The 13,223-nt window shown below is 46.6% G+C and overlaps 1 protein-coding gene across 3 annotated transcripts in view; it reads left to right on the top strand.

Annotated features, from left to right (window-relative positions):
* The first annotated feature begins 286 nt into the window (after positions 1 to 286).
* YTHDF2 (YTH N6-methyladenosine RNA binding protein F2) overlaps positions 287 to 13,223 on the top strand; it is a 35,666-nt gene continuing 22,729 nt past the window's right edge. The window contains exons 1-5 of one of the 3 annotated variants that reach the window (XM_055261320.2): positions 2,255 to 2,540; positions 3,050 to 3,074; positions 3,318 to 3,323; positions 3,651 to 3,730; positions 7,789 to 9,372. In XM_055261320.2, coding sequence (XP_055117295.1) covers positions 2,514 to 2,540; positions 3,050 to 3,074; positions 3,318 to 3,323; positions 3,651 to 3,730; positions 7,789 to 9,372 — 1,722 coding nt within the window. In that variant the 5' untranslated portion in view covers positions 2,255 to 2,513. Of the gene's footprint in view, positions 2,541 to 3,049; positions 3,075 to 3,317; positions 3,324 to 3,650; positions 3,731 to 3,863; positions 6,394 to 7,788; positions 9,373 to 13,223 lie in introns of those variants that run through there. The other 2 variants (XM_055261319.2, XM_063631447.1) reach the window with 2 other exon arrangements.

Here is a 13,223-nt window from a genome sequence, read left to right as displayed (position 1 = left end):
CACCCAGGCTGGAGTACAATTGTGCCATCTCGGCTCACTGCAAGCTCCACCTCCTGTGTTCAAGTGATTCTCCTGCCTCAGCCTCCCGAGTAGCTGGGATTACAGGTGCCCACCACCATGATCAAGCTAATTTTTGTATTTTTAGTACAGACGGGGTTTCACCGTGTTGGTCAGGCTAGTCTTGAATTCCTGACCTCAGGTGATCTGCCCTCCTTGGCCTCCCAAAATATTGGGATTACAGGCGTGAGCCACTGCACCCAGCTTTTTTTTTTTTTTTTTTTAAAGTTTATCTTCATGACAAACCTGTTGGGTAGGTATCATTATCCATCATCCCCTTTATCAAATGAGGGAATCTAAGAAAGGTTTAGTCGTTTACCCAGTATTGCACATCTGTGTGGGGAAACCAGTACTTAGACCCTTTGTCTCCCAGCATATGACTTCTTGTCTAATGCTGTTTTTACAATGCCATGTTGCCTCCAAGGGTAAGTATAGGCAACTGCTTACAGTTTATACATAAATCTGGGCCATGGAGCTAAGTGGCTGATTATTATTTTTATTTATTTATTTATTTATTTATTTATTTATTTATTTATTTTGAGACGGAGTCTCGCTCTGTTGTCCAGGCCGGAGTGTAGTGGCGTGATCTTCGCTCACTGCAACTTCTGCCTCCCGGGTTCAAGTGATTCTCCTGCCTCGGCCTCCGATTAGCTGGGACTACAGGTGTATGGCACCAAGCCCAGCTAATTTTTGTATTTTTAGTAGAGTCGAGATTTCACCATGTTGGCCAGGATGGTCTCGATCTTCTGACCTCATGATCTGGCCCACCTTGGCCTCCCAAAGTGCTGGGATTATAAACATGAGCCACTGCGCCCGCTGTGGCCGAGAGTATCTTTCAAAAGAAGTATTACTAGGTTTATTCTATTCCCTTGATGGAATCTATGCTCCCAGACTTGACATTTTACTGTCTCCATTAAAAGTCCTTCACCTTTGGTGCCTGACCTTATTCATTCCTACCATAAATGTGATTATGTGCAGGGAAAAAAAGTGTTTTGAGCACTTTGACCAAATTATGATGTTAAGTCCAAGATGCCATATTATTTATTTTACCGAGTCCACCCAAACCTCCTATATCCAGCGTGTGGGTAGTATGAGGTTGACAATTAGTGCATTAGTTACCTGTTTACCACGACGTACTTGCAATAACAAAAGCTATTCGATGGGCTTTCCTAGTATCAAATATTCCTGCATGAGTTGGCTTTGCTTCTGATTGAAAATACTTTTGCCCATCCTTTGCATCTCCCCTAGATTCTGGTTCCCTAATACAGAGTCTCTCGTAGGGGTACAGAGATACCATTATGTTAGTGTCAGATACACCTGGCTATTTCATAGTTTTGTAAACTTGGGCACATTACTTAAGCTGTTTTTCCAGTCGTAAAAAAACCGAAAGACTGATAGCGATTTTGAAGTTGTTTGAAAATACCTAACAACAAAGCCTGGCCCACAGCTGGTATTTCAATGTTAATTTCCTTGCTTCCCTCTTGAGGTCCTTAAAAGTCACAGGTTCTCCGGACTCCTTGAAAGTTTTGTGTAGATGCATGAGGTGTATTTTTCTTGAAAATAAAGTCCACAGTTTAACAGATTATCTTGGGGCCAGCGATTTCCCCGAAAATAAATTGTAGATTCTCCTTCCTGCAATGCTAAGGGGTGAATCTCTTTTGCGGGAGGCTGGATTCTTTCGGTGTGTGTTTTGCTCTCTGGGTACTCTTTCTGCAGTCGGCTAACAGAGGATGACCAAGCCCCTCGCGGGGGCGGGGGAGGGTCACTCCCGGACAGGGCCCCCATGAAGTTTCCCTGGGGGCTGTGTGATGACTCCCTAGGGGTCGGGTTACCTCCCAGATGGGGGCGGGGTATCACTTGCAGCTGGAAGGCAGGTTCATTTTAAGGTCTCGCGGGCTTCGGAGGCCCCTCCCTCACTGAGAAACCGGCTTGTGTCGTTCTTCTGAGGCCAAAGCTAGTCTTTCCAGGTGTTAATCGAAACCTCGTGGTGCGACCCTGGTCGTCCCCAACCCCCTAGGCCTTAATCCTGGGGCGGTGGGGGCGGGGAGGCCGTGAGCACAGCTTCCGCTCCTCCAATCCGCCAGAGGGCGCCGCGGCCGGCCTCTCCCTTCCCGGGGTTCTTCGCGCCGGGCCCCTTCCGCGTGGGTGAGTGAATGTGAGAGTCAGCGCTCGCGCCGCGCGCGCCGTCCGCCTCCGCTGTTCGGCGCTCTGCTTTCGGCGGTGAGGGGCGGGCGCGCGCGTAAAAGCATAGAGACGGGCGTTGAGCTCTTGGGCTAGAGCGTCGCCGAGTCGGAGCCGGAGCCTGAGCCGCGCGCTGTGTCTCCGCTGCGTCCGCCGAGGCCCCCGAGTGTCAGGGACAAAAGCCGCCGCCTGCTCCCGCAGCCGGGGCTCATCTGCCGCCGCCGCCGCGCTGAGGAGAGTTCGCCGCCGTCGCCGCCCGTGAGGATCCGAGAGCCATGTCGGCCAGCAGCCTCTTGGAGCAGGTACAGGCCCGGCCCGCATGCCTCGGCCATTGTGTGAGGCGAGAAGGAGCCCGACTAGGCCTGGGCCCGCCGCCCCCGGGCAGGCCGAGCCGAGCCGAGGCGGCGCCTTTTGCGGGCCGGGTTTCGGGCCTCTCAGGCCGGCCGCGCCCGGCGCCTCTCCCTCAGCCTGCTCTTCCCGCTTCTCCTCGGGCCTCGGAGCCCACGGGCCGGGCCGCGCCGTGTTCCCTCCTCTCGGCGGGCCTCGTTTTCCTTCCTTGTTTCCTTCCCGTTCCTTAAAGCCCTGGGTTCCTCGCGTTGCCGCTGGCGCGTTTGCCGCGTTTTCTCCGCTGCCCCACGGGCCTGGCGCTCTCCCCCGCTCCCATTTTCAGCCGCTTCCTCACTGCCATTCCTGACGCCTCCCCGCGGGCCCGCTCCTTTATTCTCCCTTCGGGCCCTGCCTTAATTTGTTCTTCCTTTTCCATTTCTCCTTTGGACAACTTGCTGCCCGGCGACGTTTCCTTCCCCTGCAGAGACCAAAAGGTCAAGGAAACAAAGGTAAGCGCCGCTCCGCCGGTGGCCCCGAGCCGGGAGGGGGACGCGGGGCGGTGGGGGCGGGGTCTCCGGGAAGCGCCCCGGGCGGAGGACCTTTCGGAAGCCGCTTAGTTCGCAGGTGCCGCACGCTTAAGTATTTGACCCTTTCGGTGTGTTCTGGCAGCTGGCGAGCAGCTTTTTCGCTAACAAGGGGTAATTCATTAAGGGTGGGGGTGGATTGGGTTTTGAAACGCTGCAGGTCCTTAGTTTCCTGTAGGTCTTAGAAGGCCTTTGTTTTTCATCCTCGTGGATCACTCCCTGGAAGTACTCTCATGTGATGGGGGAGGGGAAGCGGGAGGGAATGGAAATCCAGAGGAGCCAATAAAATGACCTTTTTAGATCAACTTGCTCTGGGTGGAGGGGGACATTTTCACTGGCGACTATCGTTTCAGCATTCACTCTCATCGCTTACCCTTTTGAAGTTCAATCTTACGTGCTTCGTTAACTAGTAAGGTTTTTCTCTGGTTAGCATATATAAGTTAATTTGAAAGGAAGATTGTAGGACTGGGACACTCCTAATTGAATCGTTTTTTTCTTTAGTACAAAATGGATCTGTACATCAAAAGGATGGATTAAACGATGATGATTTTGAACCTTACTTGAGTCCACAGGCAAGGCCCGTGAGTAGTTAACTATTTACATATCTAATTGAAGGGTGTGGTATATTCTTTCTCCGCCTTCTACCAATAAATCCCATTTTCTGAGGGTTCACATTTTTTTTTTTTTTTTCTGTTTTCTGTTTTTTTTTGAGACTGAGTCTCGCTCTGACGCCCAGGCTGGGGTGTGGTGGCGCAATCTCGGCTCGCTGGAACCTCCGCCTCTCGGGTTCAAGCGATTGTCCTGTCTCAGCCTCCTGAGTAGGTGGGATTACAGTTGTGCACCACCGCACACAGCTAGTTTTTCTGTTTTTTTAGTAGACACGGGGTTTCATGTTGGCCAGGCTGGTCTTGAACTCCTCAGGTGATCCACCCGCCTTGGCCTCCCAAAGTGCTGGGATTACAGGCGTGAGCCACCACGCCTAGCCGAGGATTCACTTTCTTAATACCTGTATTTTTTCTCTGCCCTCTATCAGGAAATCCCATGTTCTGAGGGTTCAACTCCTTAATACCTATTAATGTATTATAAAACAGTTACTGCAAATGTCCTCGGCTGTTGAGATTCCCATCTCTGTAATAGCAGCAACCATACTGTATTGAGAACGTAATACTGATAACACTTTACTGGCAGTAACATGTGCATGAATAATTGTCTTCCTCCTTACCAAGAATGTAGCAGTGCAGAATTTAGGGATTCTTACCAGTGTTAAATATTCTGAATTTTCACCCCAGAAAACTTTGGATTAATATGATAGGGAAAGTTCTAATGTAAAATCACCTGGAGGCGGGAAGATCTCTTGAGCCCAGAAGTTTGAAGCTGCAGCGAGCTATCTACGATCATACCTGTGAAAAGCCAGTGTGCTCCAGCCTTGGTGACAGAACAACACCTGGTCTCTAAAAAATAGTCACCTGAACTTCATTCAGTGCTGCAAGACTGGCTCTCTTTCTTTTCTCTAGTTTATGGATTCTTAGATTATCAGAACTATTTTGGAGTTAGGAAATTTTTATTTATTTATTTATTTTTTTGAGATGTAGTGCCAACTCTTGTCACCCAGTCTGGAGTGCAGTGGTGCAATCTCGGGTCACTGCAACCTCTGCCTACCAGGTGATTCTGCCCGCCTCAGCCTCCCAAGTAGCTGGGACCACCATGCCTGGCTAATTTTTTTTATTTTTTGTAGAGACGGGGGGTTTCACTATGTTGCCCAATCTGGTCTTGAATTCCTGAGCTCAAGAGGTCCACCCTCCTCTCAGAAGTGTTAGGATTACAGGTGTGAGCCACCATGCCCGGCTGAGTCAGGAAATTTTTGAGTTGAGCTGCACCTACATCTGTGGAGACTAACTTTATTTCTCACGGAAGGGAGGTATAGGATTTATAAAATGGAGTGAAAGTTAAAATACTGTTTAGCACAAATGAAGATCAATAATGTTGGAGGTTTTTGTGGTGTGGTCGTTTAAAGTTGCATGTAGATTCAAATACTAATATGACCTGTGCATGTAGAAACTTGTTTGATTCAGCAGTTCTTTTGTATTATTATCTCTGATCCCAAAGACAGTTACATAGTTGTAACTAATATAACTCCCCAGATTAGTAGGCCAAAAGGAAAATTGGCAATATATCTTCCAAAATGCCCTGAAAGGTCAAGAAATTTATAAGTTCTGTACATATGCTGTATGAAATATAGTTGGTAGTCCTGAATAGTTATTCATGCCCATATATGGATCTGATTATCACATAAAACTTGTAGAATCCCTGTGTAAAATTTTCAACATTGAAAATATAGAAACCACTTGAGCAAGTGATGGGAAAAAAGTTTTCACAAAACACAACCAGTTAATCAGGAAAAGTAGGCAAGGAAGTAGAGGAATGAACTATTAATAGCTTCCTGCTATTGAAGTAGTTTGCTTACATAATCATATAACAGGGAGAGTTGGAGCATTTAGAAGCATAATTCTAGGTAGTTCTTGTAAAACATTGTGTAATTCAGATTTTTGAGCTTGAGCATGTGGGAGCCTGCCAGTTCAGGTACAGACGTTCAACTGTGTCTCGGCATAACCTGTGACATTAAGTGCATTTGATTTTTCTTTCTCAGGTAAGCCAAAGCTTAAATGTCTTTGTTTAAAAAAATTTGGCTAATAATATAAATCTTAGATGAGTAGATGAGGAAGGGTAACCTGAGAATCTAGTTTATTGTCTAGAGTAAGTCATCTACTTTTTAGCCAACTTTTCATTACCCTGTTTTGGAATAATACTTCAAGTTTAATCCATTGATTATAGGCTGAATTTCTTATATATATGGATTTGGGTCTGCTAAAATTTTTAACCTTACCTTCGTGAGAAATTTTAAATGTGAAAAGGGTATGTGTGAAACGACTTCACTTTTGTTTTTACGTATGTATGTATGTATTTATTTTTGAGACAGTCTCAGTCGCCCAGGCTGGAGTGCAGTGGTGCGATCTCGGCCCACTGCAACCTTCATCTCCCGGGTTCACACCATTCTCCTGCCTCAGCCTTCCGAGTAGCTGGGACTACAGGCACCTGCCACCACACCTGGCTAATTTTTTGTATTTTTACTAGAGACGGGGTTTTAACTGTGTTAGCCAGGATGGTCTCGATCTCCTGACCTCGTGATCTGCCCGCCTCGGCCTTCCAAAGTGTTGGGATTACAGGCGTGAGCCACCGCACCCAGGTATTTATTTTTTTTGAGACAGAGTCTTGCTCTGTTGCCCAGGCTGTGGTGCAGTGGCGCAGTCCAGCTCACTGCAGCCTCTGTCTCCTGAGTTCAAGCAATTCTCCCACCTTAGCCTCCCGAGTAGCTGGGATTACAGGCAGATGCCACCATGCCTGGCTAATTTTTGTATTTTTAGTAGAGACAGGCTTTCACCATGTTGGCCAGGCTGGTCTCCAACTCCTGGCCTCAAGTGATTTGCCCGCCTCAGCCTCCCAAAGTGCTGGAATTAGAGGCGTGAGCCACTGTGCCCGGCTTGTTTTTATTTTTATTTTTTGAGACAGTCTGGCTCTGTTGCCCAGGCTAGAGTGCAGTGGTGCCATCTGGGCTCACTGCAACCTCTGCCTCTCGGATTCAAGTGATTCTACCGCCTCAGCCTCCTGAGTAGCTGGGCCTACAAGTGTGTGCCACCATGCCTAGCTAATTTTTTGTATTTTTAGTAGAGACTGGATTTTACCATGTTGGCCAGGCTGGTCTCGAACTGACCTCAAGTCATCCACCCCTTTCTGTCTCCCAAAGTTCTGGGATTACAGGCGGGAGCCACTGTGCCTGGCCATATTTCTCATTTTACATCCTCCGGAAACCACTGTGCATTTCCTTTTCAGGTTATAACTAAGTAGTGGGATCTATTGATATTCCCAGATAGTTTGCCAAGAGGCTAGCACTATAAACTGATAGTGAACGTTGCTTTTTGGTTTATGATTGAGGAATGGCTGTACAGACATTTGGGTAGAACTTGAAATTTCCATTTCATTTTGTTATTCTTGTTTTATTATCACCTGATTCATGTAGGAAGTTGATAAAAGGATTATCTCAACACTCAGGACTTAAACAGTTTGTGAAATGCTAAGTTTTCTCTTTACTTAGTTGTAGTGCTAAAGCTAAGGCCCATATTCAATGTATCAGCTTAACTTTAAGTGTTTAAACATTTCAATTATTACACCAAAATTTCTTATGATATAAAAATGCCCTTGTGTTTATAGGAAATCATCTGATGTGCTGCACACTTTTTTTTTTGAGATGGAGTTTCACTCTTGTTGCCCACAGGCTGGAGTGCAGTGGTGTGATCTAAGCTCACTGCAACCTCCGCCTCCTGGGTTCAAGTGATTCTCCTGCCTCAGGCCTCCCAAGTAGCCAGGGTTTCATCATGTTGGCCAGGTTGGTCTCAAATTCCTGACCTCAGGTGATCCGCCCGCCTCCACCTCCCAAAGTGTAGGGATTACAGGTGTGAGCCACCCCGTCCGGCCTGCACACTCCTTTTTACAGTATATTTGAATTGCGTGACTAGGTGGGGGGAGGAAATAGCCTGATGTTAATTTTTTGTGTTTTGATTTGCCTTTTTTTTTTCTTCCACAGAATAATGCATATACTGCCATGTCAGATTCCTACTTACCCAGTTACTACAGTCCCTCCATTGGCTTCTCCTATTCTTTGGGTGAAGCTGCTTGGTCTACCGGGGGTGACACAGCCATGCCCTACTTAACTTCTTATGGACAGCTGAGCAACGGAGAGCCCCACTTCCTACCAGATGCAATGTTTGGGCAACCAGGAGCCCTAGGTAGCACTCCATTTCTTGGTCAGCATGGTTTTAATTTCTTTCCCAGTGGGATTGACTTCTCAGCATGGGGAAATAACAGTTCTCAGGGACAGTCTACTCAGAGCTCTGGATATAGTAGCAATTATGCTTATGCACCTAGCTCCTTAGGTGGAGCCATGATTGACGGACAGTCAGCTTTTGCCAATGAGACCCTCAATAAGGCTCCTGGCATGAATACTATAGACCAAGGGATGGCAGCACTGAAGTTGGGTAGCACAGAAGTTGCAAGCAATGTTCCAAAAGTTGTAGGTTCTGCTGTTGGTAGCGGGTCCATTACTAGTAACATCGTGGCTTCCAGTAGTTTGCCTCCAGCCACCATTGCTCCTCCAAAACCAGCATCTTGGGCTGATATTGCTAGCAAGCCTGCAAAACAGCAACCTAAACTGAAGACCAAGAATGGCATTGCAGGGTCAAGTCTTCCGCCACCCCCGATAAAGCATAACATGGATATTGGAACTTGGGATAACAAGGGTCCCGTTGCAAAAGCCCCCTCACAGGCTTTGGTTCAGAATATAGGTCAGCCAACCCAGGGGTCTCCTCAGCCTGTAGGTCAGCAGGCTAACAATAGCCCACCAGTGGCTCAGGCATCAGTAGGGCAACAGACACAGCCATTGCCTCCACCTCCACCACAGCCTGCCCAGCTTTCAGTCCAACAACAGGCAGCTCAGCCAACCCGCTGGGTAGCACCTCGGAACCGTGGCAGTGGGTTTGGTCATAATGGGGTGGATGGTAATGGAGTAGGACAGTCTCAGGCTGGTTCTGGATCTACTCCTTCAGAACCCCACCCAGTGTTGGAGAAGCTTCGGTCCATTAATAACTATAACCCCAAAGATTTTGACTGGAATCTGAAACATGGCCGGGTTTTCATCATTAAGAGCTACTCTGAGGACGATATTCACCGTTCCATTAAGTATAATATTTGGTGCAGCACAGAGCATGGTAACAAGAGACTGGATGCTGCTTATCGTTCCATGAACGGGAAAGGCCCCGTTTACTTACTTTTCAGTGTCAACGGCAGTGGACACTTCTGTGGCGTTGCAGAAATGAAATCTGCTGTGGACTACAACACATGTGCAGGTGTGTGGTCCCAGGACAAATGGAAGGGTCGTTTTGATGTCAGGTGGATTTTTGTGAAGGACGTTCCCAATAGCCAACTGCGACACATTCGCCTAGAGAACAACGAGAATAAACCAGTGACCAACTCTAGGGACACTCAGGAAGTGCCTCTGGAAAAGGCTAAGCAGGTGTTGAAAATTATAGCCAGCTACAAGCACACCACTTCCATTTTTGATGACTTCTCACACTATGAGAAACGCCAAGAGGAAGAAGAAAGTGTTAAAAAGGTAACCCACTTATCATTCTTAAGATTTTTAGGGAAGGAGGAACTAGAGAGAACAGAAGAGGTATTATATAGTGAACCATTAATAAAAACTCTGTAAATGAATACAGTATCACCTAACAGCTCAAGGCTTCATAGAAGTATAATTGGTTTTGATAGTTGAACCCTAATGTGAAGGAACGTGAGAACATTAGTAGAGTACAGAAATACGGACTTTGACAGGAAAGCAGAAACGGTGTAAGGAAACAAACAGTACGTGATGCAGAAAGAGGTGAAGAATGAGTCAAAGAGATGTCGAGGGGTAATGGAAGTGATAAAACCATAGAAATTAAAGCAGAAGACTGAGGCTATAATATGGCAGAGAAAAATCGAAATGTTCTCTGTTGGATTAACTTGGCCTAGTGGGGTTTTGTGGTTATTTTCAAGAGTCAATATGTCATCCCCAACTCTTGAAATCACTTCTGTCTTCCCTGTGACAATTGGCGGTGTAAAAGAATCACTTCTGATTCCTCTGTAACAAGTGGGAATCTGGGGCAGAATGATGAGGAATGGATTCAAACTAGAGTTGAATTTGAAAGAGTTGGTAGCGTTTGCTCTGTAAGTATTGAGTGACTGTAAACTTTAGGATTATAAGGATGATAAAACTGGTTGGAACAGATAATCATATATTATCTGGGATTTATACTTAATTTTTTTTGGACGGGGTTCTCTCTCTTGCCCAGGCTGGAGTGCAGTGGCATGATCTCGCCCACTCCAGCCTCCACCTTTAAGTGATCCCCCCATCTCAGCCTCCTGAGTAGCTGGGATCACAGGCATGCACCACCATGCCCGGCTAGTTTTTCATGTTTTTTGTAGAGCTGGGTTTTGCCATGTTGCCCAGGCTGGTCTTGAACTCCTGAGCTCAAGTTATCTGCCCCTGCCTCCCAGAGTGCTGGGATTACAGGTGTGAGCCACTGCAGCTGGCCTTTCTGGACATTGTTAAATGTAGGAAGTAGGTGAAAAGATTATGAGCAAGGAGAAATTTTTCTTTGAAGATCTGTATATTAGTGGTTGAGAGAATCCTGAGTTGATTAATCTCACATATAAAGTCTAACTAGCAATGTTTTCCTTAAATTTGTTATGAATTCATAGGGATCTTATACGTGATCTAGGATCTGAGGCATTATTAGGCTGCTCTATGAGAACTTACTCCTTTTAGCAGTGGAAGAAGGGCTCGTTGGTAGAATCTTCTTGGAGGTACATAGTTGTTAAAGTATGGATAGTTGCTGTTTTACCTTCCAGTGGGTACAGATTAATAAGAAATGGAGTTATACTTGTCAATGACACCAAAAGCATTGGGAATGGAGAGCCAGATTATTGAAAAGTTGGCTAATAAACTTCCTTTTTGATAGTCCTTTAAACTCCTGTCTTCCCCACAGTTTAATAGTTTAACTTAAAATTTTCCATATTAGGCCTGGCGTAGTGGCTCACGCCTGTAATCCCAGCACTTTGGGAGGCTGAGGTGGGCAGATCACCTGAGGTCAGGACCAGCTTGACCAACATGGAGAAACTTCGTCTCTATTAAAAGTACAAAATTAGCCAGGTGTGGTGGCACATGCCTGTAATCCCAGCCACTTGGGAGGCTGAGGTAGGAGAATCACTTGAACCCGGAAGGCAGAGGTTGCGGTGAGCTGAGATCGTGCTCTAGCCTGGGCAACAAGAGCTAAACTCCCATCTCCCCGCCCCCCAAAAAAACTACCATATTTTGGCCTGGCGTGGTGGCTCACACCTGTAATCCCAACACTTTGGGAGGCCAAGGCAGGATTGCTTGGGACTAGGAGTTTAAGACCAGCCTGGGCAATGTAGTGAGACCCCATCTCTCTAAAAAAAAAAAAAAAAAAATTAGCTGGGCATGGTGGCACACATCTGTTGTCCTAGCTACTTTGGAGGCTGAGGAAGGAGGATCCCTTGAGCCCAGGAGTTTGAGGCTGTAGTGAGCCATGATTGCATCACTGCACTCCAGCCAGAGCAACAGAGCGAGACTCTATCAAAAATAAATAAAATTTACAGTATTTTGTAGAAAAAGATAGTTTATTGGTGCTTTTTGCTAGACATCTGAAGGGCTCTAAAGTGGTCATCAGGCTTCTGTTTCTTGAGGGACAAGTAAGGAGGCCATGATCTTTTAGGCATCTTTTAGTGGCATAGCAGATTTTTTTTTTTTTTTTTTTTTGAGACGGAGTCTTGCTCTTTCGCCCAGGCTGGAGTGCAGTGGCGCGATCTCGGCTCACTGCAAGCTCCGCCTCCCGGGTTCACGCCATTCTCCTGCCTCAGCCTCTCCGAGTAGCTGGGACTACAGGCGCCCGCCACCACGCCCGGCTAATTTTTTGTATTTTTTTAGTAGAGACGGGGTTTCACCGTGGTCTCGATCTCCTGACCTCGTGATCCGCCCGCCTCGGCCTCCCAAAGTGCTGGGATTACAAGCGTGAGCCACCGCGCCCGGCGGCATAGCAGATTTATAGACGTCTGAGGGGCATCTATGTGCTTGGTTTGTCCACTTGAAATGTGTACTATCTTATTAATCTTTCTAATAAAATTCTGTCCTACATCTTGTGATTAAAAGTAGGAAGGAAATGATGAATTTAATGCACAGCATAGTTGTTAAGATAGACTTGTATGTGTTAGGGCCAGTGGGGAAATACGGGGTCATTTTCTTTTCAGTTTTGCATTGCTGGGGCCAGATGAAGAAATATGGGTTTACAAATGGAGTAGCAGGCTGGGCGCGGGTGGCTCATGCCTGTAATCCCAGCACATTGGTAGGCAGAGGCGGGCCGATCACTTGAGGTCAGCAGTTTGAGGCCAGCATGGTGAAATCCCGTCTGTACTAAAAATACTAAAAAAAAAAAAAAAAAAAAAAAATTAGCTGGCTGTGGTTGTGGGCACCTGTGATCCCAACTACTTGGGAGGCTGAGGCAGGATAATTTCTTGAACCCGGGAGGCAGGGTTGCAGTGAGCTGAGATCATGCCACTGCACTCCAGCCTGAGCGACAGAGCGAGACTCTGTCTAAACAAACAAGTAGCAAATTTGGGTTTTGTTAATTTAGCTTTTGGCCAGGCACTGTGGCTCACACCTGTAATCCCAGCACTTTGGGAGGCCGAGGTGGGCGGGATCACCTGAGGTCAGGAGTTTGAGACCAGTCTGATCAACATGGAGAAACCGCGTCTCTACTAAAAAATACAAAATTAGCTGGGCGTGGTGGGGCATGCCTGTAATCCCAGCTACTTGGGAAGCTGAGGCAGGAGAATCGCTTGAACCTGGGAGGCGGAGGTTGCGGTGAGCTGAGATGGTGCCATTGCACTCCAGCCTAGGCAACGAGTGAAACTCCGTCTCAAAAAAAAAAAAAAAAAAAAATTCAGCTTTTAATCAAGTATGAATTTTGATTATGTTTGCTAGAGTGGTTCAGTTAATGATAATTGAACTTGATATGTAGGTGTAAGATTTGCATGTTGGAATTGACCAGCCTTTTAATGTTTTCATAGAATGAGTGCAATAATAAACAGAATTTAGGGTCTTTGGTAAGCTAACTAATGGTTCTTTTTAAAAACCATTGTCCAGCACGGTGGCTCATGCCTGTAATCCCAGCACTTTGGGAGGCTGAGGCGGGTGGATCACGATGTCAGGAGTTCGAGACCAGCCTGGTCAACGTGGTGAAACCCTGTGTCTACTAAAAATACAAAAATTAGCTGGGCATGGTGGCAGGCACCTGTAATCCCAGCTACTACTTGAAGTGAGCCAAGATGGAGCCACTGCAATCCAGCCTGGTGAAAGAGCAAAACTCTGTCTTAAAAAAAAAAAAAAATTAAACTCATTCCATAAAG

Source organism: Symphalangus syndactylus, chromosome 22 (genome assembly GCF_028878055.3).
Source record: "Symphalangus syndactylus isolate Jambi chromosome 22, NHGRI_mSymSyn1-v2.1_pri, whole genome shotgun sequence".
Classification (NCBI taxonomy): domain Eukaryota; kingdom Metazoa; phylum Chordata; class Mammalia; order Primates; family Hylobatidae; genus Symphalangus; species Symphalangus syndactylus.
The sequence above is the reverse complement of the archived record's forward strand: the minus strand, read 5'-3'. Positions and strand labels throughout refer to the sequence as shown.